The sequence below is a fragment of the Rhineura floridana genome, chromosome 4 (assembly GCF_030035675.1).
Source record: "Rhineura floridana isolate rRhiFlo1 chromosome 4, rRhiFlo1.hap2, whole genome shotgun sequence".
Classification (NCBI taxonomy): domain Eukaryota; kingdom Metazoa; phylum Chordata; class Lepidosauria; order Squamata; family Rhineuridae; genus Rhineura; species Rhineura floridana.
This window is the reverse complement of record NC_084483.1, coordinates 41,246,250-41,269,213: the sequence shown is the minus strand read 5'-3', so window position 1 is coordinate 41,269,213 and position 22,964 is coordinate 41,246,250. Positions and strand designations below refer to the sequence as shown.

The 22,964-nt window shown below is 42.6% G+C and overlaps 1 protein-coding gene across 1 annotated transcript in view; it reads left to right on the top strand.

The window, feature by feature from the left end:
• TPO (thyroid peroxidase) overlaps nucleotides 1–22,964 on the top strand; it is a 99,866-nt gene that overhangs the window by 23,865 nt on the left and 53,037 nt on the right. The window contains exon 8 of the mRNA XM_061626059.1: nucleotides 17,754–18,269. Within this exon, the coding sequence (XP_061482043.1) occupies nucleotides 17,754–18,269 (516 nt within the window). The remainder of the gene's footprint in view (nucleotides 1–17,753; nucleotides 18,270–22,964) is intronic.

Genomic DNA, 22,964 nt, shown 5'->3' with positions numbered 1-22,964 from the left:
ACCCATGGATATGTGGGCAGAAATGCACAACTTCTTCTCGAAACAGATGGCTCTTATGACTATCCTTGTACAACAACAACAAGTTTTTGCCCCACCAAGCCAAGGACTGAAGTCTGGCAGAGTGTGTTTGGGAGGAGCAGATCCAGCAGATTTTCTGTTTTATCAAGCAGGAGAGGATATTTCTGAGTTTTTCTTAATCTTTGAGCAAGCGTGTGTGGACCAGTCATTAGATAAAAAATACTGGATGAAAATTCTACGCACTCGAGGAAAGGGAGAGTTAAGAAGTCTAATGTGTAAACTCCCGAGAGAGCTAGCTGATGATTATGAAAATTTTGTAAAATTGGCAACAGCACAGTTTGCGCTATCCACTAGGGCGTGTTACCAAAAGTTTGAGACTTTGACAAAAAAATCAAAAGAGACGTTTTCAGCATTAAGCGCTCGTACTGCTCAAGCTATGGACTTGTGGATTGCAGCTGCAAAAGCTAATACTTTTGAGCAGTTAAGGACAGTGTATACTCTGGAGAAATTTTACAAAATGCTGCCAAAAGAGCTTGCCGCGGCTGTGCGAGGCAAAAAGCCAAAAAGCTTGCAGGAAGCAGGTCATTATGCTGATGAACTGGATTCCTTTCAGGACAAAGAGGAATTGCCTAAGGTATATGTTAAAAAGCCGGGCAATTTCAAAGGAAACCAACAAGCGGGAGGAGGAAGTGAATGGAAGAAAAAGACGTGGCCACCTATAGCCAAGCCTGAGGACAGAGGGGAGGGTTCTGTTCCTGCTGCTGTTCCTGTGCGTCCGCCCGTCTACCAACAGAGTAAAGCAGTTTTGGAGAATTTATGCTTTTTATGTAAGCAACCGGGGCACAGAAAGGACCAGTGTTCCCAATTGATTAAAAAGCAGAATATGGGCATCAACAAAGGAACTAAAGTAGCTGTGGTGCAGAGAGCCCGTGATTATGAAGAACCAGGAGGGCGGTCGTCTCCAGAAATTTCCCGTTGGTCGTCTTCTGCTTCTAATTCAGAAAATGACTGGGAATTTTCGGCTCCTAGCGCTGAGAATAGCCCCATCACCCAAAGGAGAGGAGGCGAAAAGACTCCTGCGGTGAGTGTTATTCAACCGGGAGAAAAGAAGGGGGGTGGAAAGAGGAAGCCAACCGAGGAACTACTCCAGAATGGGAAGGGAGAGAATGAACGACTCCATGCAGACAACGCTAACTATTCCTGTTTGCCTGGCCAAGTTGCTTGGTCCAACAAAATGTTTAAAGAGACTATTTTTGTGAATTATGTTAAGTTAACTGCATTCCGGGATTCGGGAAGTGAGGCTTCTAGCCTATCTCGCCATTTAATTCCGCCTGAGTTAATTTTACCAGGGGTTAAAGCATCAGTACATGTCTATGGGATGTCTAATAAACTTTGTGATGTGGCTGATGTCTGGATTTCATACAAAAACTGGTCGGGAAAACATAGAGTGTTAATTCATGATTATTCTGACCAATTTTTTGATTTCCTGTTGGGAAATGATATTGCCTACGCACATTACTTACATAATCAGAAGACTGGGGATGTGAATGTGAATGTTTTAACTCGAAGTGCAGTTAAGAAATTAGAACAAGAACCTGATATTGAAATTTTGCCACTAGATGGTGTTGTGACACAAGAAGTCTGTGATCTAAACCAGCCGCTCCAAACAGAGCTGGGAATAGGGCTGATATTGCATCTCCTGAGGAAAGTCTGGAAGAGTTGAAATTAGATTCTATTCGTTCTAAGGCGTTCAGGGAAGCTCTCTTACAAGATAAGAGTTTGCAAAAATGTAGGGAGGCAGCAGTAAATGCTCCCTTGGAACTGTCTAAATCTGTGACAGTAAGATTCTATTGGAAAAATGGATTGTTATACAGAGAGCATGTGCCGCAGGGTGCTTCTGTGGATTGGAAGCCTGTTAAACAACTGGTAGTACCATCAGCGCATAGGCTGGAAGTGTTGCAATTGGCTCATGACGCTATTAGTGGGGGCCATTTAGGAATAAAAAGGACTTTAGCACGAGTAACTCGTTGCTTTTATTGGCCCCAGATTGCAAAAGGGGTGCAAGATTTTTGTAAAAGCTGTTTGACATGTCAGTTAGTAGGACATGCTCGTGATCACCCCAAAATGCCTACGCAAGTTTCTGAGATCATAGCAGAACCATTTGCCAGAGTCGCAGTGGATATTCTTGGTCCACTGAATGTGACTTCCAGTGGGAAGAAATTTATTTTGACTTACATAGATTATGCAACACGATTTGCTGAAGCAGTAGCTTTAAGTAGCATTACTGCCACGGCTATTTCAAAGGCTCTATTAGATATTTTTTCTTGGTGGGGATGCCCAAAAGTTATTTTGTCGGATCAAGGCCCAGGTTTTGTAGCTAAACTAACTAAAAAGTTATGGGAGATTGCTGGGATAGAACATGTGACGTCTGTGCCTGGACATCATGAATCCAATGGGCTTTGTGAACGTCTGAATTTATGCTTGGGGAAAATGCTAAAGGCTCATGCTTTAAAACATTCAGGCAACTGGGATGTGGCATTGCCGTTTCTCATGTTTGCCTATAGAGATACTCCCCAAGCCAGTTTAAAATACTCTCCAAATCAGTTGGTATTTGGGAGAGATATTGCAGGTCCCCTGTCTTTATTAAAGGCAGATTGGGAGGGGAAGATGGAATTTTCTTCTGTACCAGTAACCACGTATTTGCAAAACCTGCGTGAGACCCTAAAAAATGCATTAGAGACTGCTCATGAGAATTTAGCAGAAGCCCAGCAACAGCAAAAGGCTTATTATGATTCTCATACTAAGGCACATCGTTTTGCAGTTGGCTCTGAGGTTCTGGTGTTAAAACCTCAAGCAGGGTCTAAATTGTCAGTGGCCTGGACTGGGCCTATGCTTGTTAAGGCACAATTAAGTGATACCAATTACTTATTGGCATATCCTAATTCAAATAAGAAACCACGGGTTTACCATATTAACACCCTTAAGCAATTTTGGTCTAGGGCAAAGCTGGTCTTGGCCTGCACTAAGGTGAAAGAGCAGGAAGAAGGATTTGTGGACCTAGTGGCAGAAAGTCAACAAGAAGGGGGCATTGATGAGGCTTTTCTGCCTGACAACTTGGCGTACGAACAACGTATACAACTACGCCAGGTTTTGGTAGATTTTCAATCTCTGTTTTCTAGTAAGCCAGGAAAAACACATTTGGCAAAACATTCCATTCTGACAGGCGATCATCCACCAATGCAGTCCTCCCCTTATAGGGTAACTGGACCACATGCCAAAGTGGTGGAAAAAGAAATTCAAACCATGTTAGACTTAGGGGTTATTGAACCTTCTGTTAGCCCCTGGTCTTCCCCCATTGTGCTGGTAGCCAAGAAAGATGTTAATGAAATTCGTTTTTGTGTGGATTACAGGAAATTAAATTCAATAACCCAAGTGGATCCATACCCTTTACCCAGGATGGACCATCTGATTGAAAGGTTGGGGGCTGCTAAGTTCATCACCACCTTGGACTTAACTAAGGGTTACTGGCAAGTACCCTTAGATGAAGATGCTGTCTTGAAGTCTGCTTTTGTCACTCATATGGGCTTGTATCAATTTAAAATGATGAGTTTTGGACTTAGGAATGCTCCTGGTACGTTCATGAGATTAATAAATTCTGTCCTAAATGGTTTAGGAGATTACGCCTGTGCATATCTTGATGATATCGCGGTGTATAGTGTGGACTGGGAATCACATGTGAGACATTTAAGAACTGTATTTCAAAGGATGCAGGATGCAGGACTTACTATTAAAGCCCAGAAGTGCCAATTCGGGTTGGGAGAGGTTTCCTATTTAGGCCATAGGGTGGGTAGTGGCTGTTTGAAACCTTTGGATGCCAAAATTGAAGCAATCTCTAATTGGCCAATACCCCAGACCAAGAAACAAGTCCAGTCATTCCTGGGGCTTGCTGGTTACTATTGGCGGTTTACTCCTCACTTTAGTAGCCTTGCAACTCCTTTGACTAATTTGTGTAAGAAATGCAAACCAGCACGAGTGGTGTGGTCGTCGGATTGCCAATGGGCCTTTGAGGCTTTGAAAACCGCATTAATAAATTATCCTGTTTTAAAAGCCCCAGATTTTGCCGAACCTTTTGTGGTACAGACTGTTGCTAGTAATTTTGGTCTGGGTGCTGTACTCTTACAGAAGGATACGGATGGAGAACTCCACCCTGTAGCCTATCTGAGTAAAAAGCTAATAGAGCGAGAGCACCATCTAGCGACGATTGAGAAGGAGTGTCTTGCCATAGTTTGGGCCCTGGAGAAATTAAGGCCGTACCTTTGGGGACGTCACTTCCATTTGCAAACGGATCACTCTCCCCTGTGCTGGTTGTCCAGAAAGAAGAATTCGAACCAAAAACTATTGAGGTGGGCTTTGTTATTACAAGATTTTGATTATTCCATAGATTATGTAGCTGGGAAAAATAACAAAGCAGCTGATGCTCTATCTCGCATGTACCATTTAGATGACTGATGATGGTCCTGTTGACTTGTAACTGATCTTGATATGTTCATGCCTGAAATTTTTATAATAATTGTGTAACTTGGTTTTATGATTATATTGTGGTAGTTTTCTTTCTTGATGTCTTCTAGAAGCGATGATATCAAAGGTGTTCAACCTTTGATGTCATCTTCCTCGAAAAGGGGCGTGTCATGCCAGCTTGATCCCCTTAATTATTTTCCTGGGTCACTTGTAGCAAACAGTTAAACTTTTTGTATATTTTCCCATCTCGGTGACCTGGTGATTTTACAGCCCAGCTGTATCAGCTTGCAGCAATTTGGCACCTCTCTATCAGTAAGAGGGGCCTGGTTCCGCCAAGGCCGTAAAACTCCTTCGGCTTGTTATGAGAAACCTAGAGGAACGGCGCCAGGTGCTGTGGGAACATCATTTCATCATTCCTTTGATGAAAATGTTAATTAGGTGATTGTCTTCGGCTGAGGCAGGAATTTTCTCCATAAGAGGAGGCCTCGGACTCTGGGCTGTGTTCCACTTGTGGGCACCACCTTGCTTATGGTGATGCTCTGCGGTGGCTCCATTATCCAACCTGACTGGCAGACCCTGAGGGGAAGAACGCTAACTTCAGAAAGATCGGAAGCTTTGTAAGTATAGCTGAGGCAGTTAGCTTTGTTATTTTTATTTTGTGCCCAGAACCTTTTGTAGACTGTTTTGTTATATACCTTGCCCCTTTGGGTGTATGGTCCTAGGATTTGATTTGCTGCTCAAAAATCATTTGTATGTACCTTTTTATCTTTTGTACCCTTTTATCCCTTTTCTTATTTTTTTCTTTTAATAAACTTTACTTATTTTAAAGCAACGTGTGTTTATTCCAGAGAAGGGGCTCAGTTCCTAATTTCAGTCCTGGCTACTTGACCAAACTACCGTGTACTAGAGGAACGTTTTCACCTAAGACTTCTGAAGGGGCCAGGAGGGTATCTAGCCTCTGGTCCTGAGAGGCTCAGGTGTTCAGTGGGCTCTGGGGGTCCCTTCACCCCAGAGTAGTTAACCAATAGAAGGGTGGTGGCAGTACTACCGTGCAGGGTTGGTGTAAGCATACACAACCTTAGCATACCAGGATTGCTAGGATCAATTGCCCGAGGCTGGGGATTGATTCCTGGGACAGTAAAAGTAGGAGGAGTGGAACTCCCTGCTTTCACTACATTGAATGGGAAGGTATGAGAGGGCTTTTAAGTGCATCCAGCACATCTGGCATAGCAGTTAGGGGCACAGCAACCTACAAACAAAGCTTCTGATACAGTACTTCTCTTCTGTTGCGAAAACAGATGAGTTGGTGGCATTTGCTTCTTTACCTCTCATCCTATACCACGTAACAATTAGGAGCATAAGGACATTTTATTTCCCAGTCCAAATCACTCTGTGAAAATCTGAACTCTGCAGTGAACTCCCATGGCCAGTGGTCTGGGATGATGGGAACTTTAGCCCACCTGAAGCTCTATGGATTGGGCCATTTAGTTTACATTTAGTTTACACAAGTAAGTTTCAACCAAATTCTGTTTTAAGACCATTTTGATCAGTCCTAATTTTTATGGTGCCAGCAGGGATGGACCATATCTACCCCAAGGAAAAAAGCAAAATCTCACACCTTGCTTATTCTTGGAGTTACTCCAGCATTTCAGATTGCAATCTTAATTTCATTCCTTTGATTACACTAAAGGGAGGGGTGAGGTGGGGAATTAATATGAGATAATCTGGTAAGCTTATTGCAAATTCTACTCATCCTGTTAGTAAACACGTATTTATTTGCAATGTACTTATCTGGTCATATTTTTGAAGTTCTATGTAGGGAATTTTGCAGAATATGAATTGTCAAGGAGAGACTTATCCTGGCTAGGTTTTGTTTTGTTTGTTCTGCAAATAAGAGGCTCCATAGAGATATAGTCTTATTATCTTGGACTTATTTCTTCATGTGGAATATCATCATGTTTCTCCATATCACACATTCTGGCAGATGAAAGTGCCACATCAAACACTCCACTTGGGAAATGAGCTACAGAACTGCATTCTGTAACAGTACTGTGTCAGAATATCTAAAGATTCTCTCTCTCTATCTTCAGTGAACCTTGTGAAATTATAAAGCTGGAGAATGGATATTCTTCTACAACAAAAGTTTGCACTTTTAACACTTCAAAAGGTAGTAAACAAATATGTATTTAAAATGAACAGATTCATGCAAAATTGGTTCATAGGTTATAGTTGGTTACAGTTAAGCACAATGCCTCCTCCGGTTAGCTCACCTTGAAGGTTCTTTCCAGACAGACATAGCTCATTGTTTGAGGTTCCTTCCACTGGGACTTTAGTCAGCGATTGATGGAGCCTTTACTGGTGCAGGGTATCCCACAGTGTGGAACCCTCACCCTCCTGATATTTGTTTTTCTTGCTCTCATCTTATGTTTGAAAATTGCCTGAAACCTTTCCAGTTACTAATGCACTTTGAGAATCTATTGTTGCTTCTCCTTTCATCTCTCTTGCCTTTCCAATTTTTAAACATTTGTTTTGATGGTTTTATTTAATATTTGATATAAGTACAGCAAGACTTTTTTCCGGTGGTAAAAGCCCTTACTATGCTAACTGGTTAGGGATGAGTCTATGTCAGATTTGTTTTATTATTTATTTATTTATTATTTGATTTATATCCCACCCTTCCTCCCAGCAGGAGCCCAGGGCGCCAAACAAAAGCACTAAAAGCACTTTAAAACATCATAAAAACAGACATTAAAATACATTAAAACAAAACAACTTTAAAAATATTTTAAAGCTTTGAGAACTTTAAAAAAAGGTTAAAAAAAAGGTTATACGATATTAAATATCACATTTAATTGCACCAACATTTGACACCATAAATTATTGGTGCAAATTATTTAGTGCACACAAGAAACTCCTGCACATCCAGGTTGCCCCATTCATTTCAAAGGAGGTAGCAGATAAATAATGCCTCCATTGTAATGAATGGGCCATTCCTTGCAGATGGAGCTGTATCATTTAAGAAATAGCTAGATGGGTGTACATTTTCTGCCTTCAGTATGTTGGGACAGAGATAAGGGAGTGCAACCCTGCTTGTTCTCCTTGATCTCATAGGGGCTTTCAGTACTGTTGACCACAGTATCCTTCTGGAGCATCTCAGGGAGGTGTGGATTGGGGGCACTGTGCTTCATTAGTTCCACTCATACCTCCAGAGCTGCTTCCAAAATGTAGTTATGGAAGGCTACTATTCGGCACCATGAGAGCTGTACTGTGGTGTTCTGCAGGGTTCCATCTTGCTCCCATGCTATTTAACATCTATATGAAGCCGCTGGGAGCTGTCATCAGGAGCTGTCACCATGCAGACGACACCCAACTCTATCTCTCTGTTCCATCTGAATCAGGAGAGAAAGTTCGAGTGCTGGACCAGTGCTTGAAGGCAGTGTTGGGCTAGATGTGGGGCAATAAATTGAGGCTAAATCCTGACAGGGCAGAGGGGTTATATGCCCAGAGTTCTCATGTCCTGGAGGTGGGGAGACATCCTGTTCTGGATGGAGTTGCACTCCCCTTGAAGGAGCAGGTTCACAGCTTGGGGGTACTCCTGGACCCAACTTTGTCAATGAAGGCTCAAGTATCCTTGGTGGCGAGGAGCGCCTTTTCCCACCTCTGGCTGGTTCACTAGCTTGGCTCCTTTTGGACAGAGGTGACTTGGCTGCAGTACTCCATGCTCTGATAACTTCCACATTGGATTATTGCAGTGCACTCTATGTGGGACTACCCTTGAAAACAACTTGAAAATTTCAACTGGTCCGAAATGCAGCAGCCAGATTACTGGCTGGGATTCCCTTTAGAATTCATATAACCCCTCCTTTAAAACAGCTGCATTGGTTGACACTCCATTTCTGAGCCCAATTCAAAGTGCTCATATTGGTGTCTAAAGCCCTAAATCCCAAATATCTGAAAGGCCACTTCCTTCTCTATAGACCCTCTCAAATTTTGAGATCAGCAGAGGGGGCCCTTTTGGTAGTTCTGCCACCTCGGAAGCTTGGGGGGGTTGCCCAGGAGAAGGCTTTCTCTGTGGCAGCACCTAAGTTGTGGAACTCCCCAGTGAGGTCCATCGGGCAATTTCACAATACAGTTTTGGGTGAATGCTGAAGATGCACCTCTTTACTCTGGCCTTTGACACCTGACATGTATATTTTTAGGACTCACATTATTTTGTGATTTTATATTGGTGTTAATGCTGTATTTTAAAATAATTAAGGTTATCATACTTTGGACACATAATGAGAAGACATGATTCGCTAGAAAAGACAATAATGCCGGGGAAAACAGAAGGGAAGAGGAAGACCAAACAAGAGATGGATTGATTCCATAAAGGAAGCCACAGACCTGAACTTACAAGATCTGAACAGGGTGGTTTATAACAGATGCTATTGGAGGTCGCTGATTCATAGGGTCGCCATAAGTCATAACTTATATGACTTGAAGGCATATAACAACAACAAAATCCCCCTGGAACCTCTGGGTGAAGGGCGGGAAATAAATGGTGATGACAATGATATGAATGTGGCAAGATCAAGTATTAGAGAACTAGTGCCCATTTAAATAGGTTCACATGAAGACTGATGAGCTTGGGCTTCTACTATGTAAACACCTATAACAACTGCACAGTCCAAGGAAAATACTATACAAATAACTCAATACTGTATCAAGAGGACATGTTTTTCAAAGAATGGAACACCTAATTTACAAAATGTCTTCAAATGTAAACAAAACATTTCTACTGAAATTCAGGCTGCGTACACACCATACATTTAAAGCACATGACTTCCCCCCAAGAATCCTGGAAACAGTAGTTTTTCAGAGTGCTGGGACTTGTAGTTATGTGAGAGGTAAACTATAGTTTCCAGGATTCTTTGGGGAAAGTCATGTGCTTTCAATGTATGCAGCCTCAATGCACATTCCCCTTTAAAACTCCATAAGAAAGCTCTGGCCCTCATGCAAATTGGCGAAGTGAGGAGAATGAAAATGTCAAAAGCTGCTGCTGCTTGTGGTGCCTACAGCTTGCATTCCCCCCCTCCCAGCACAAGGAAAACTGAACTCCAGGGGTAGTTCAGCCCCCTAAAGAGGCATCTCACTGTGCTGCCACATGTCAAATGGAAGCTTCACAGAAGATTTTTCTCAAAGATTTTGAGAGATTTTCTCTCTCTTAGACAATAGGCCACAACTGAAGATACCCTCTTAAGAACATAAGAACATAAGAAGAGCCTGCTGGATCAGGCCAGTGGCCCATCTAGTCCAGCATCCTGTTCTCACAGTGGCCAACCAGGTGCCTGGGGGAAGCCCGCAAGCAGGACCCGAGTGCAAGAACACTCTCCCCTCCTGAGGCTTCCGGCAACTGGTTTTCAGAAGCATGCTGCCTCTGACTAGGGTGGCAGAGCACAGCCATCACGGCTAGTAGCCATTGATAGCCCTGTCCTCCTCTTCACCCTGTTTGGAGTCTTCTCCATGGCAGGTTTTTAAGCAGAGACTAGATAGCCACCTATTAGGGATGCTGTAGTAGTAGATTTCTTGTACTGAGCAGGGCATTGAACTAGATGGTCTGTGAGATCTGTTCGATCTCTCTGAGTCTGACTGACTGGCCAAAATCCTCAAGCAGCAGGTTTGGGCTTCTTGATGGGGTAATGAGAATGAACTTAACAGGCAGAAGCATTTTTTTCCTTTGAAGCTGAAAGGTGAGCCAGTGCCTCCTGCTGCATCAGGCGCCCATCTGAGTTAAGGTGATGAGAGAACCTCACGTGCATGGTGGGAGGCTGCTTGAAGAGAAGTAAATCTGTCTCTTTGTCAGTGCTTTCAGGATAGAGGAGACACGATCTTGGGAAGAAATAGCCACAGAATTAAGGACAGCAGGCAGAGAACATAAGGCATCTGTCAGAGGTGATGATAGTTTGTTCGTTATAAGTCACCTTTCATGGCTATAGCTATTTCACCTTAAAAACAAATATACAACTGCATTAAAAAACAAACATGTAATTCTAATCACAATAAAACAGCCAGTTTTGTTTAATATGCCCAATGCAATCTGCCCCTTTGAACTATTTGTGTTTTAGGGTTTCGGTTTTTCCCCAACTGTCATTTCTTTATGTTAGTTTCTTCAGAACTGAGAATAAGAAATATCCTTGAGAACAATTGATTTCTCCCCTCAAAACAGGAGAACCCTCTTGAGTGTGATAATTACAATTCAGAGACAGATTTTAAGAGCCTGTAGCTATTTGATGGCCTCTGCAGTAACTAATAATAAAAAGTCAGCACTGTAATTATATTTTATTTAAATAGCCTGGGTGATAAATACAATTAAATAGCTGGAAATATGTTCTCATAATGATTAAGTATGAAGTATGCTCTGAATATGTTCTGTCTAACTTTAAGTAGAAGAATTTATATTTAACTGTTTCGCGTGCAGTGAAAATCTAATGTTACACAGGCCATTTTTAGCAGATCTAGGATTCTGTTCTGGGAGTATTTCATAACTGGTATATTTCTGAACAACACGTACTTGGGAAACATATAACAGATGTGGACTGTTGCCTTCTTGCTAAAATTAGATGGAAGAATCTATTGATTTTGGTTCTCTCCGTTTCTCATTTTTCCAATCTTAAATTCAGTTCTCCACATTTCTGCAGTCTTTTTTTTTTAAAAAAAATCCTCATGAAGGCTCTTCAGCATTTTCGTGTGAATTTCTCTAACACACACATTTTGTATGCAGCTTGGACTAATGTACACATTTTTGCAATCAATTTCTCCTAATGTAACAATGCATTTCACTAATATATTCACTTTAATGCACACTTTCCCCTCATATATGCATTTTTGCAAACTTTGCTTGGTTGGACAACTGCATCACAAAATTTGGATATGCGCAGATTTGGAAGGATGGCTGTGTTTTGGTTCTCATGTTGTTTTCAAAACTGCAGATTTGATAGACTCGACTTTAAAAGGGAACTGAATTGAATTTCTCCCCAATTTCTACCTTGGAGGTACCCAGATGCTTACTATTTTAGGCAGGGTGCATTAGAAAACCCTTGCGCTTCGTGCAGTCATTCAGGATCCATGGATAGTGAATGCAAATGGGCATCATGTTCCACCTCTAATGGATGCACTTTCATTTGAATGCCTATAGAGAGCCCTTCATCATACAGCTATACTTGCAGAGGACACTATCTAAACCAGGAATGTGGAACCTGTGGACCTCCAGATGTTGTTGGACTCCAACTTCCATCCGCCCCAGCCAGCATGGCTGATAGTCAGGGAAGATGAGAGCTGAAGTCCAGCAACATCTAGAGGGCCACAGATTCCCCATCCCTAATCTACACCATTGGAAACTCTGAGTTTACAATCACAATTGTGTGGAGAGAGCCCTGCATGCATACAACCATTATGTATTGGGGCTCTGTTCAGGTATTCAAATGAAAGCATGTAGGTTGAAAGTACATCCAGCTATTGGCTGAGCAGCTCTCATCCCATCAAAAAGATAATTAAATACAAAATGAAGGGGCTTCATTATGCAGGTGCGCTAGCTACTTAGGATTCATTACTGCTACTTCCTCTGCAGGTGCATGGAATGGTGTGGACTAAAACTGCAGAAGCACTTAACATACCAGCCTTCCTCAGCCTGATGTCCTCCATACGTTTTAGACTACAACTGCCATCAGCACCAGCCATCATGGCTAGTGGTGAAGGAAGATGGAGGCAGGGCCAGCCCAAGATGATTTGCTGCCAAAGGTGAAGGACAAAAGGGTGCCTCCCTCCATTTGACATACAAAAAAACAGCCAGACTGGCAATTGAATTTCACTTTGACATTGGCAACAGGGCAGCATCTTCTACTGTGCCTTAAGCTGCTTAGGGAGAACAGGGCAGGCTACGTTAGGAACATAGGGAGCTGCCTTATACTGAGTCAGACCATTGGTCCATCTGGCTCAGTAGTGTCCACACTGACAGCAGCAGCGCTCCAGGATTTCAGGCAGGAAGACTCTCCTAGTTCTACCTGGAGAGGCTGGGAATTGAACCTGGGACCTTCTGCATGCAAGATGGATGCCCTACTGCTAAGTTGTACCCCTCAGTTCCCCTCAGTTGTACACACAGCTTGGTTCCACTCTTAGCATCTGCCGCCTGAGGCAACTGCCTCACTCTGCTACTGACATGTGTTACACGTGTTCATGTGAATCCCCACATGCATATATGCCCACTGGGAATTCAAACGCCACCCCTGAGAGTGTAGCGGAACTTTTTGCTGGAATTAAACCCGCACATCACTCTTATGTGTGTATAATCTTTAACCCCAATAAAGCACACAAAGAGAAAAATAAAGATTGGTTTATTAGAAGAGGAAACAAGAAACATATAGCATTTACAATTGAGGCAAGCAGTGTCTAACCATTACCCAGTCATTCATCCCCTGTTGTAGACCCTAAACCTAAGTACATTCAAAGTTGAGCCATACAGACATGACATACAAGTCATACAGAAAGAAAAAGAAAAGGAGCTCAAGAGTGGAGGGTAAATATACCTTTCCTGAAGATTGCAGTAAGAGTCTAAGTCAGAATGGCACTTCTGCATCTAGCCCGTGAACCAAAGCTCTGCCCTTACTATAACCATCACTGTAACCTTCCCATCCTTCCTTAGTTCTTGTGGTTCCGTGTAGCCCCAATGTTGTTCCTAGAGTGTGTTGTGTAGAGCGAGGAAGTCATTGGAGCTCCGAGAGATGCTGCCGACTTCCAGAAATGCTAAGTTTAAGTACACTTTGACCCTTCATTGGACTGAATACAATTTGGGAGCAGGAATGCTAGTAAGTGATTTGGTATAAGATGGAGTTTGCTGTGATATGATTGTTCTAACTACTGGAGTTAAATCTTTACTTACAGTCTCGGGAGAAACTGAATACGTGTTAATTAACTCTAAACTTTACCTTATGTGAGTTTCACTGACTTAAACTTTAACTTAGGCATAGACCATTATCTCATCAAAGGGATTACTCCTGAGCATAACTGGAGTTTAAACCTTTCCGTATGACTAAATAATCCTGTTGGTACATGTCTTCCTGAGATTAATAAACCAGTTCTGACCATCTTGTGACTTTGGGGGCAAACACAGGGCCTTTATAATAGAGGTCACCCAAATTCTAGATTCTTATGCTCTCATCCATTGAACTTGAGAATAAATACGCCATTTTATGCATATCTCCTTATATATGGTTTGGCCCGGATGGGAGTTCACCAGGCTGGAAAAGGTTGATATACACAGTGCAAACTCCCATGCCACTTGGTGTGTTGCAAGAACCTTTTTACCTTACTACACTAAAGGCTTGCCTTGTGACTTTTTTCCAGTTTCTGTTTCTTAAATGGCTGCCCAAAAGAAGTAGAGCAGTGGTGGGGAAACAGAGGCCCTCCAGTTGTTGCTGGACTCCAACTCCCATCAGGCTCAGCCAGCATGGCTAATGATCAGAGATGATGGGAGTTGGAGTTCAACAACAGCTGGAGGACCACAGCATTCCCATCTCTGGATCAAATATAGTGAAACCAAGCAACTTTTAGTCTTAATGGAAATCATGTCAGGAATGGTCATCCCATCAATATGCATGGCACTCCTGTTCTGATGAATGTACAATCTGAATTTTGACAGTGGTGAGAAAGGCAAGAGAGAAAAGGAAGGGAAGAACAAAAGAGGTATGCCTGCTTGGGGATGAATATGAGCAATTGGAGTTACCTGTGCTTAGGCTTAATTTCAGTTGGGGTATGAAGACAGAATGGATCCTAACAATTCCTCACCACCCTTCAATTGAAAGGGAGAATACAATGCATCTAAATGATCAAATTAATAAACGAGGCAAGCACTGCATCAGGGGAACTTCAAGCAAAGAAAACACTTGATTACACAACAGAGGCAATAAAGGCCACGATTAACCAGAGAAATATTCATTGTCAAAATAAAGGATCACTCCTTGGAACTGTTTCCACTGAACTAATGAGCAAAGAAGTGGGATCATTTATTAATCAAACAAGTTTTAATCAGCTTAGAAGATAAGCAAGTATTTAACATAATAGCCTGCTTGATAGCATTCACCACAATAATGAGTTTTCAGTGCTGTTGCAGAAAAAAAAGATGGTCTATTGAATAATGCAGGGGGGAGAATGTCATTAAGTCACAGATTTTAAAGCTCCATTAATGAAGCCCCACTTACCTGCGCAGCATGGATAAGTGGGGCATAGTTGTGAGGAGGGAGCGATGCTGCTGTGGCCATCTTTGTTAAGGGCAACGTCATGTGTCACAGGGAGGGGAGGGGCCATGGGCCTATTTAAGGCCAGGCTGCCCCTCCTACCTCCTCTTTCAACGAGCGACGCCCACCCTGCCCTCCCTCTCTTATAGTGTGTTCAATGGTCGCTTAGGGACTGAGTAGGAATTTTTACCCTGCCCACCCTTGTTTGGTGGGCAGGTTTTTTGCCTACTCCACACTGTGAGAGTGGGATAGAATCGGGTTAGGGGGCGTTGTGATTAATAGGTGAATTTGGCTAGTTTGGCTATTTTGTTATGGTCGAAGTTTAATTGCCCTAGGAGGGCAGTTTATAATTGGGGCACTGGTGTGGGAAGGTGTGGAAAGGGAAATAGGTAAGGACAGCTCGGTGGCCCCCTTAGGCACCTTTGGAGGTGATTGGCGGTTCCAGAGGCCTGTCTGTCAGAGCTTTGCGGCTTGAGGGCAGGATATGGGCTGCTTTTGGGGCCAACTTAACTCATCCACCCGAGGGTTGTGCAGCCCCGGGGGGTGGTGACCTGAGAAGGCCACCCTACTCACCTACTGGGTGTGGCTGGTGGAAGGGGTAAGCAGATGGGGCTTGCCCTTGTCCCAAGCAGGGGCTTGTCGCCCGTGAGCTGTATGGCAAGATGCTTGCTTATAGATAGTTCCGCACCTAGGTTTCCCTCTGCAGGTCACTTTAAAAGGTGTTTTTGTATAGTTTAATAAAGTGGCCCTTGTTCAACCCAAGCTGATGTGTCCTTGTCTTATTTCGCCCCTTCACTCGCAACAAGTGTTCTTCAGCTCTCATCATCTCATTTAAACCACAAATTTCCTCTCTGTGTGTCTGGTATTTCTCCCATTCCCTCTGTTTTTTTCCACCTGGACTAACACCTATATGCTTTTTTTGTTTTTTAAAATCATCTTAAACAAAGAAGGAATTTGATGCATTTATAATATATGGTATCATACCTGTAAGATTAGTATAGGAATTTAGAGAGCTTATCTTGACTTCTAGAGTATATGCCTTTTAAAAACTCCTACTCTGAACAGCAGACAAAAGAAAAAATGGATTAGGTCAGCAACCTCCACAAAGCTGATGCTTTTTTCCTTTATCAAAGCATTGCAGAGGTTTCCCTTGTGGGGTTATTTAAGCAACCGTATCGAAAAGTACAAACCGCTACTTAACATCATTATACAATTAAAGGCAGAAAAATGTTGTCCTCTTTCCAAAGTTTGGACATCTCTTAAAAATCACAGCTGTGCTGTTCCTAACAGAGAGTTATCACTGGGAACTATCCTATGGGGAGTCCTGCACATTTTTCTTAGCATGCCTGATCATGGTTCATTGTGTTGGGTGATGTATTGCTAAACATTAGACAAAGTGGGTGACATTAACAGGGCCAGCCTAAGAATTTTGCTGCCTGAGGCAAAGGACAAGATGGTGCCCTCCCCCCACCCATTCACAGTTGCTGACTAGACTGAATCTTATTTCAATACTGGTGACAGCAAAGCAACGGAGGCCAGCTTAGGGAGAAAGGATGGCGTTGTGGACATGCAGGTCTATCCTTCCACACCCTTCCATATCCTAATGGTAAGCCTGACCCTGGGGGAGAAACACATTTCTAAGAAGTCATATAATCTTGTACATATGTCATTCAAAAAGTGGGGAAGGGAGGGGAGGGATTTTGTGCTTCTATTCCAGATTCTCAGTATCTTCCATCATTTTGACAATGATCCTTATATCACAACTGTATGTAAATAAATATTCTGGCAGAATCTGCATCATCAGAACATTTCAATATGTTACTTCACCAAACTTTGTATTTTCGTGATAATTGGGAGAGAGACCAAACAATTATCCTTTGCATGAGCAATATATGTATTTGCAAGAGCCAAACCATCTGTATTCTCCTTGTTGTTAGCCTTTACCCTCCCCCATCACCTGCTTAAACAACAAAAAGCATGATGTAATGAAACTGCACATTAAATATGTATCATGGAAAATTGAGGGCCCTTTATTTTAATTGATGATATATTTATTGATACCAAATTGGTACATAGAAGATTTTCTATGGAGTTCATTTCAAAATAAAGAAATAGAACTGAAAAATGGAACACTCTGGGACCAACAAAAGATATATAAATGTATTCCTACAATTTTCCCAGGAGAAGGGCTCACCAACATTTTCGGGCCTGTAGGCACCTTGGAAAACCAGAGAAATTGTTGTGGGCACACATGTTCCCACAACCAAGCATGGCCCATTCTATTGTATCCTATTCTGTTGGCTACAATAGAATGCTTCTTTTAAGACTAAGGTCCCATCTACACATACATTTAAAGCAGTATTATACCACTTTAAGCAGCCATGGCTTCCCTCAAAGAATCCTCGGAACTGTAGTTTGTTAAGAGAACAAGAGAGATGTTTGGAGAACTCTTCTCCCCTCACAGAGCTGCAATGTCCAGGGTGGTTTATTAATCAATCCTTCTTCCCAGGAAACTCTGGGAATTGTGCAGGACCTGTATGAGACTGTGAGAAGCTTTGTATTAACATAAGCACTTTTCTGGATTTCAGTTCTCTTGAGCACTGTTTTTGTGCCAAGTCATTAAAAAGCAATTTTGTGCATGGAAGAGGTCTTCCAGTGGGAGAAGGACACCTCAGAATGTAATCCCTTGTGTACACAGGCATGTCTATCTGAGTACAAAATACACCATAAGAAGCAGCCCTAAGAATTCAGCCACATGTGCTTCAGCAAGAGTTGTGTCAGACTACTGCAAACATATACTGGAGAAGGAAGTTTAGGGAATTGCACCCAACCAATATATAGCAGTTTTTACATACTTTTTTACTAAAATTAATACTTTTGCTGTATCCATAATAACAATACATGTGTACTATTTCCCTAACAAAATATATTTAATTTAATCTGCAGGTTTTTGCCAATGATACATTTTCCATGAACATGACCTGCATGCCTTTTTATCGTTCATCCCCTGCATGTGCCACTGGTCAACAGGAATTTCTCATAGGAAATCTATCAATCTTAAATCCAAGACAGCAGATGAATAGCCTCACCTCCTTCCTTGATGCGTCAACCGTTTATGGCAGCACGCCTGCGGCACAGAACAAACTGCGGAATCTGACAAGTGAAGAAGGCCTCCTGAGAATAAACGTGCAATATTTTGACAATGGCCGCGAATACCTTCCTTTTGTTGACCAGGTGCCTTCTCCTTGCGCTCAAGACCCCAAAGCGGACAAAGCAGAAAGGATCGAATGCTTTATGGCTGGAGACACTAGGGCTAGTGAAGTTATTTCCTTGGCAGCTATACATACACTGTGGTTGCGAGAGCACAACCGCCTGGCGAAAGCACTGAAGAAACTGAACCCTCATTGGAGTCCTGAAACTGTCTATCAAGAGGCCCGCAAAATTGTTGGTGCTTCACATCAGGTATGCTGACATTTGCCTACCTATTTATTGGGCATCATAGTTTTTCATTTTGTCACTATAGCTCTTTTCAAATAACAAAGTGTGTTTGGATAAACACATGTGAGAGTGGTCGAGGTTGCACCCAGTGGCCCTGTCCTTGATCTACATGTGTTCAGTGGGCCAAGTAAGCAGAGATATGGGTATCAACTATGCTTTTTGCAGGGCCCTAGATTGTGTGCACTGAGTCTCTATGCATAAGAAAGGTTTGTGTGAGTTGAAACTGGGGCCAGTGGGCACCATCCCATCCCTGCCCCTCTATGAGCATACACTTGATTTGCCATGCCATCTGAAAAGGGCCTATAATGACACAAAATCAGAACTGTGTCACTTTTTTTCACCTTGAGTCCCTATTTGCTGTTTCAGGTTATTGTGATAAGATTCTGAATCTGATTGATTTTTAATATCCTTAGCCCTTTTTGCGTGGTCATAACGTATGTATGCTGAATGTATGGAGGGGATCGTATCTGCTATCCCAAATCCCAGCCTTCATGCATTAATAGTCACTGTGTGTGTGTGCACAGACAGACCCTGCTCTTATGCAACTTGTATGCATCACTGCAACCTAGAACCTTTCCCCCCCTTTATGCATTAAGAACATAAGAAGAGTCCTGCTAGATCAGGCCAATGGCCAATCTAGTCTAGCATCCAGCATCCACAGTGCCCAACCAGAGACCTGTGGGAAGCCCACAAGCAGGACTCGACTGCAAGAGCACTCTCCCCACTTGTGATACCCAGCAATTGGTATTCAGAGGTATAACTGCCTTTGACTGTGGAGACAGAACATAGCCATCATGGCTAGTATCCACTGATAACCTTATCCTCCAAGAATTTGTCTACAGAGTTTCCAACCATTTGGGGTGGAGGAAAAGGTACTCAGTTGTTCAGTCCCTTAGTCTCTGTTTTCATTTTTCTCCTGTTTCTTTCCTGGCAGGTTCTGCTGCCCTGTGTCTTTTGTTTTGGCGAATTTCTCTTTATAGTTCCTCTTTATTCTTCTCTTTGGGCAAAGTTTGCAAAATTGCCTTTTTTAGGCAAATAACTACACTGCTTGAAAAGACATTTGAGATTTATGATTCACAGAAGATCTGCCTCTAAAGCCCTTTAACCAGATGAAGGAAATTATTCTAAAAAGGATGAAAAATTATAAACATATATTACCCACATACATGTGCCTGTGCATGAAGGAATCTTATTTTTCTCTTTCCAGCTGATTATATCTCCTTGGAGCATGAGTAACTTGCAGAGCATGGGTGGAATCCTTGCACTCCCAGGAGGGCTTTTGATCCAGCAGTGGCATCCACTAACAGAAGAGGAAGAGGGAAGCTTGTTTTTGCTGATTCCCCTCTCCCCTGCAGCCCCCTAACCAGCTCCAGAGAGTTAGGAGACCCTCCTGAAATGAGTGGGCACTGGGGTGTTAAGGTGGGGGCTGTAGCAGAAAGGAGATATTGGCAAAGCTCACATCTCCTCTTCTTGCATTACTGCACACATTGTCAACCTTTGTGTTCACACAAGGGCACCAACTGTATTCTACCACATGAGGGATTTTTTTTTTAATCCTTTTGCATATGCAGATAACAGCATGCAGGACTCTGCTCTGTTGACCTTTACATTTCAATAAATAGCCGTTTTATTCTCATATACATTTACAGCTGTAGAGAACAGAACAGACTCCACCAACTGGTGGAAGCAGAAAGTGAGGGGAAAACTTAGCATCTGAACCCAGCAAGTCACACTCATTTGTATGTTGGAAAGAGTTGCACTTTATGTTTTACTGTAACTGTTGAACAAGTTAACAGACAGAAGGGTGCTTAGGCCACTTGTGCCTTCCTGCCAGCTAGCTAAGCTCAGGGAAAGGTGATTCATGAAATTGAATTTTGACTTTTCCATCTGACTTCCTCAGAAAGGTTCCCTGGTAACTAAATGTGATCCTGAAGATAAGATATCATCCCTTAAACACTGGAGATCTAAATGGTCTCCTGGAATGTCACTTAAGACCATCTCTTATCTTGACTCCCCTTTGGGGTTGAGCCTGAAAGGCCACATAATTGACGCCCCCGATCCCCCTTCCGCTATAACTACCTATTCTCTATTGACTTCTGCCCTGAGTACAATTCTGAAATCCAAACCACTGGTCTCCAAGTCACAACTCACATTAGGCCTTCCCAGGTGGTTTGATAATGCTTGTCTTCAGGCCAAATTAAAATTAAGGAAGATATACCTCCAATATAGGAGGGAAAAATTAAATTTGCTCCCCCTAGAATACTATGCCACTAAAAGGCAATACAAACACTTGATAGCCGTTAAAAAGAAACAGGCAATCTCTGACGAATGGAAGGCTCTGATAAATGTTTCTCAACTTAAGAATTCAAAAATCTTTTGATCTCTAGTTACCGACGCCTTATCCACTCCTAATCCCTCCCCATGTAATATTCTCGCTACCATCTGGAACAATACTTTATTGATCTTTTTGCAGCCCAAAGTTATCACTCCTTGTCCTGTGTATTTCCTGTAGACGGCTCTGCCCTTTCATCTTGGCCACCAGTCATGCAGAGCGAGATTAAGTCTTTGATTAGTGCCCTGAAATCAGGCAAAGCTCCCGGCCCAGACGCCATCCCCCCTGAACTTTTGAAGTCCCAGCAAGCATGGTGAGCTCCCCTGTTGGCCAGTCTATTCACCCTGATCAACAACTCTGGTCATTTTCCAGCATCCTGGCTTGAGGCCATTGTTGTCCCTGTATTCAAAACAAGGAGCTAGAGATGATCCATCGAATTATAGGCCTATTAGTCTTCTATCGGTGGTGGGCAAACTCTATGCCAGCTACTTAAACTTAAAGTTGACCTGCTGGCTCGAAGAGGAGAATGTTATGGGCTGGGAACAGGCTGGGTTTAGAAAAGGGAGATCCACGCTTGACCATTGCGTCCTGCTAAATCATATGGCAGAGAAGTATACAGGCCCCTTGGGCAACGGCTTGTTCATTGCCTTTGTCGATTTAAAATCTGCCTTCGACGCCATCCCAAGGGATAAGCTCTGGACTAAACTTGCTAGTACCAGCATTGGTAGGAGACTGCTTTATCTCATCTATCATCTCCATCAAAATACGACCCTCCATGTTCGTTGTGGTGCAGATGGGACTCTAACTAACCCCATTCCTGCCCCTAATGGGGTTAAACAGGGCTGCATTTTAGCTCCTGCACTCTTTAACCTTTTTTTGAATGACCTCAGCCCTTGTTGTCATTCCCTTGCCTTCCATCCCCCAAAGGTTGCCGACCAGCCCTGTCCTCTGCTATTGTATGCAGACGATGCCGTACTTTTATCCCTATCTCAAGTAGGCCTGAAAAGACTCTTCTGAACTTTCATGGCCTACTGCACTTTAAATTTACTATCTATAAACTTTGACAAGACAAAAATTTTAGTTTTTCCCCAGCGTTGCACGTTGTCTGACTGGATCATTGATGGCCAAAAAATCGCCCAGGTTAGGCAATATAGATATCTGGGAGTTGTGTTTCATTCAACTCTTTCTTGGTCCCCCCACGTATGCTCGGCGGTTCAAACTGCCAAGAATAAGTCAAAAGCCATCTGTTGTTTCTTTTATACCGGGGGGGCAGTATATCCCAGCAGCCTTGTGGGTTTTTAGGTCCAAAATTTCCCCCCAGCTCCTGTATGGAGTTCCGCTTTGGGCCCTGAGTTTCAATCCCATTTCAATCCCAGATCTCATTAGAATCCCTTGCATGGATTTTAACATTTAGATACTGGGTTAAACTAACTTATGCATGCCCTTCTTCCGGCTATCTATACTTCCTCTGGCGTGATCCTTTTACCAGCTCATGGTCCAAAGCCCTCCTTGCCAAGCTGGCTTTGTTGGGCTTCTCAGCAGAATACCTTTCATCTTTGGACTCCTTGTCAGACAGACGGATTATTGAGACCCAGATTAAGGACATTTATCTACAGAGCTCAGTGTCAAATGCCACCAAAACATGCTCACCTCTCTATTCCGGTCTAAATTTTTCATTTCCCAAACCGGCTCTGTATTTAGAATTTTTGACCCTACCTAAATTTCGCCAAGTGTTTACGAGAGCTTGTTTTAATTGTATTTTCTCTTCACTTTTAGTAGGCTGTTTTCATGGCATCACTTTTAGCCATCGTTTATGCCCGTGTAACAATGTTGACATTGAGTCCTTGCATCATGTCTTTTTTCTCTGTCCTTATTACACTGCTGAACGTTTTAAGTATATAAATCCAATTTTAAAGAACTTCCCTGGCAGGTCCAAAACTATACTTTTACAACATCTTTTGGCTGGTCTTGATAAACTAACAACCCTACAAGTGGCTAAGTTTATTTACGCTGCTCAACTTACCCGCTTGAAGATCCCTCTGCCCCCTTTGATAAATACTTGAGCCTGTTTGATGTATTTTATATATTTTGTAACTAATGTTTTTCTTCTACCTATAATCTAAGTGTATTGGGTCAATGACCGTACAATAAACTTGATTGATTGATTGAAATTGATTCACCCTGACCTTGAGTGACCTCCAGAGTGCAGGAGTCACAGATCTGGTCAGGAAATGAAGGACCTTTTCTCTTTGGGAGGAGGAGAGGCAATTGAAGAGCAGAGGTGGTTTTCTGTGGAATGTTTAAAAGCTAATTGCTAAGCTTTACTG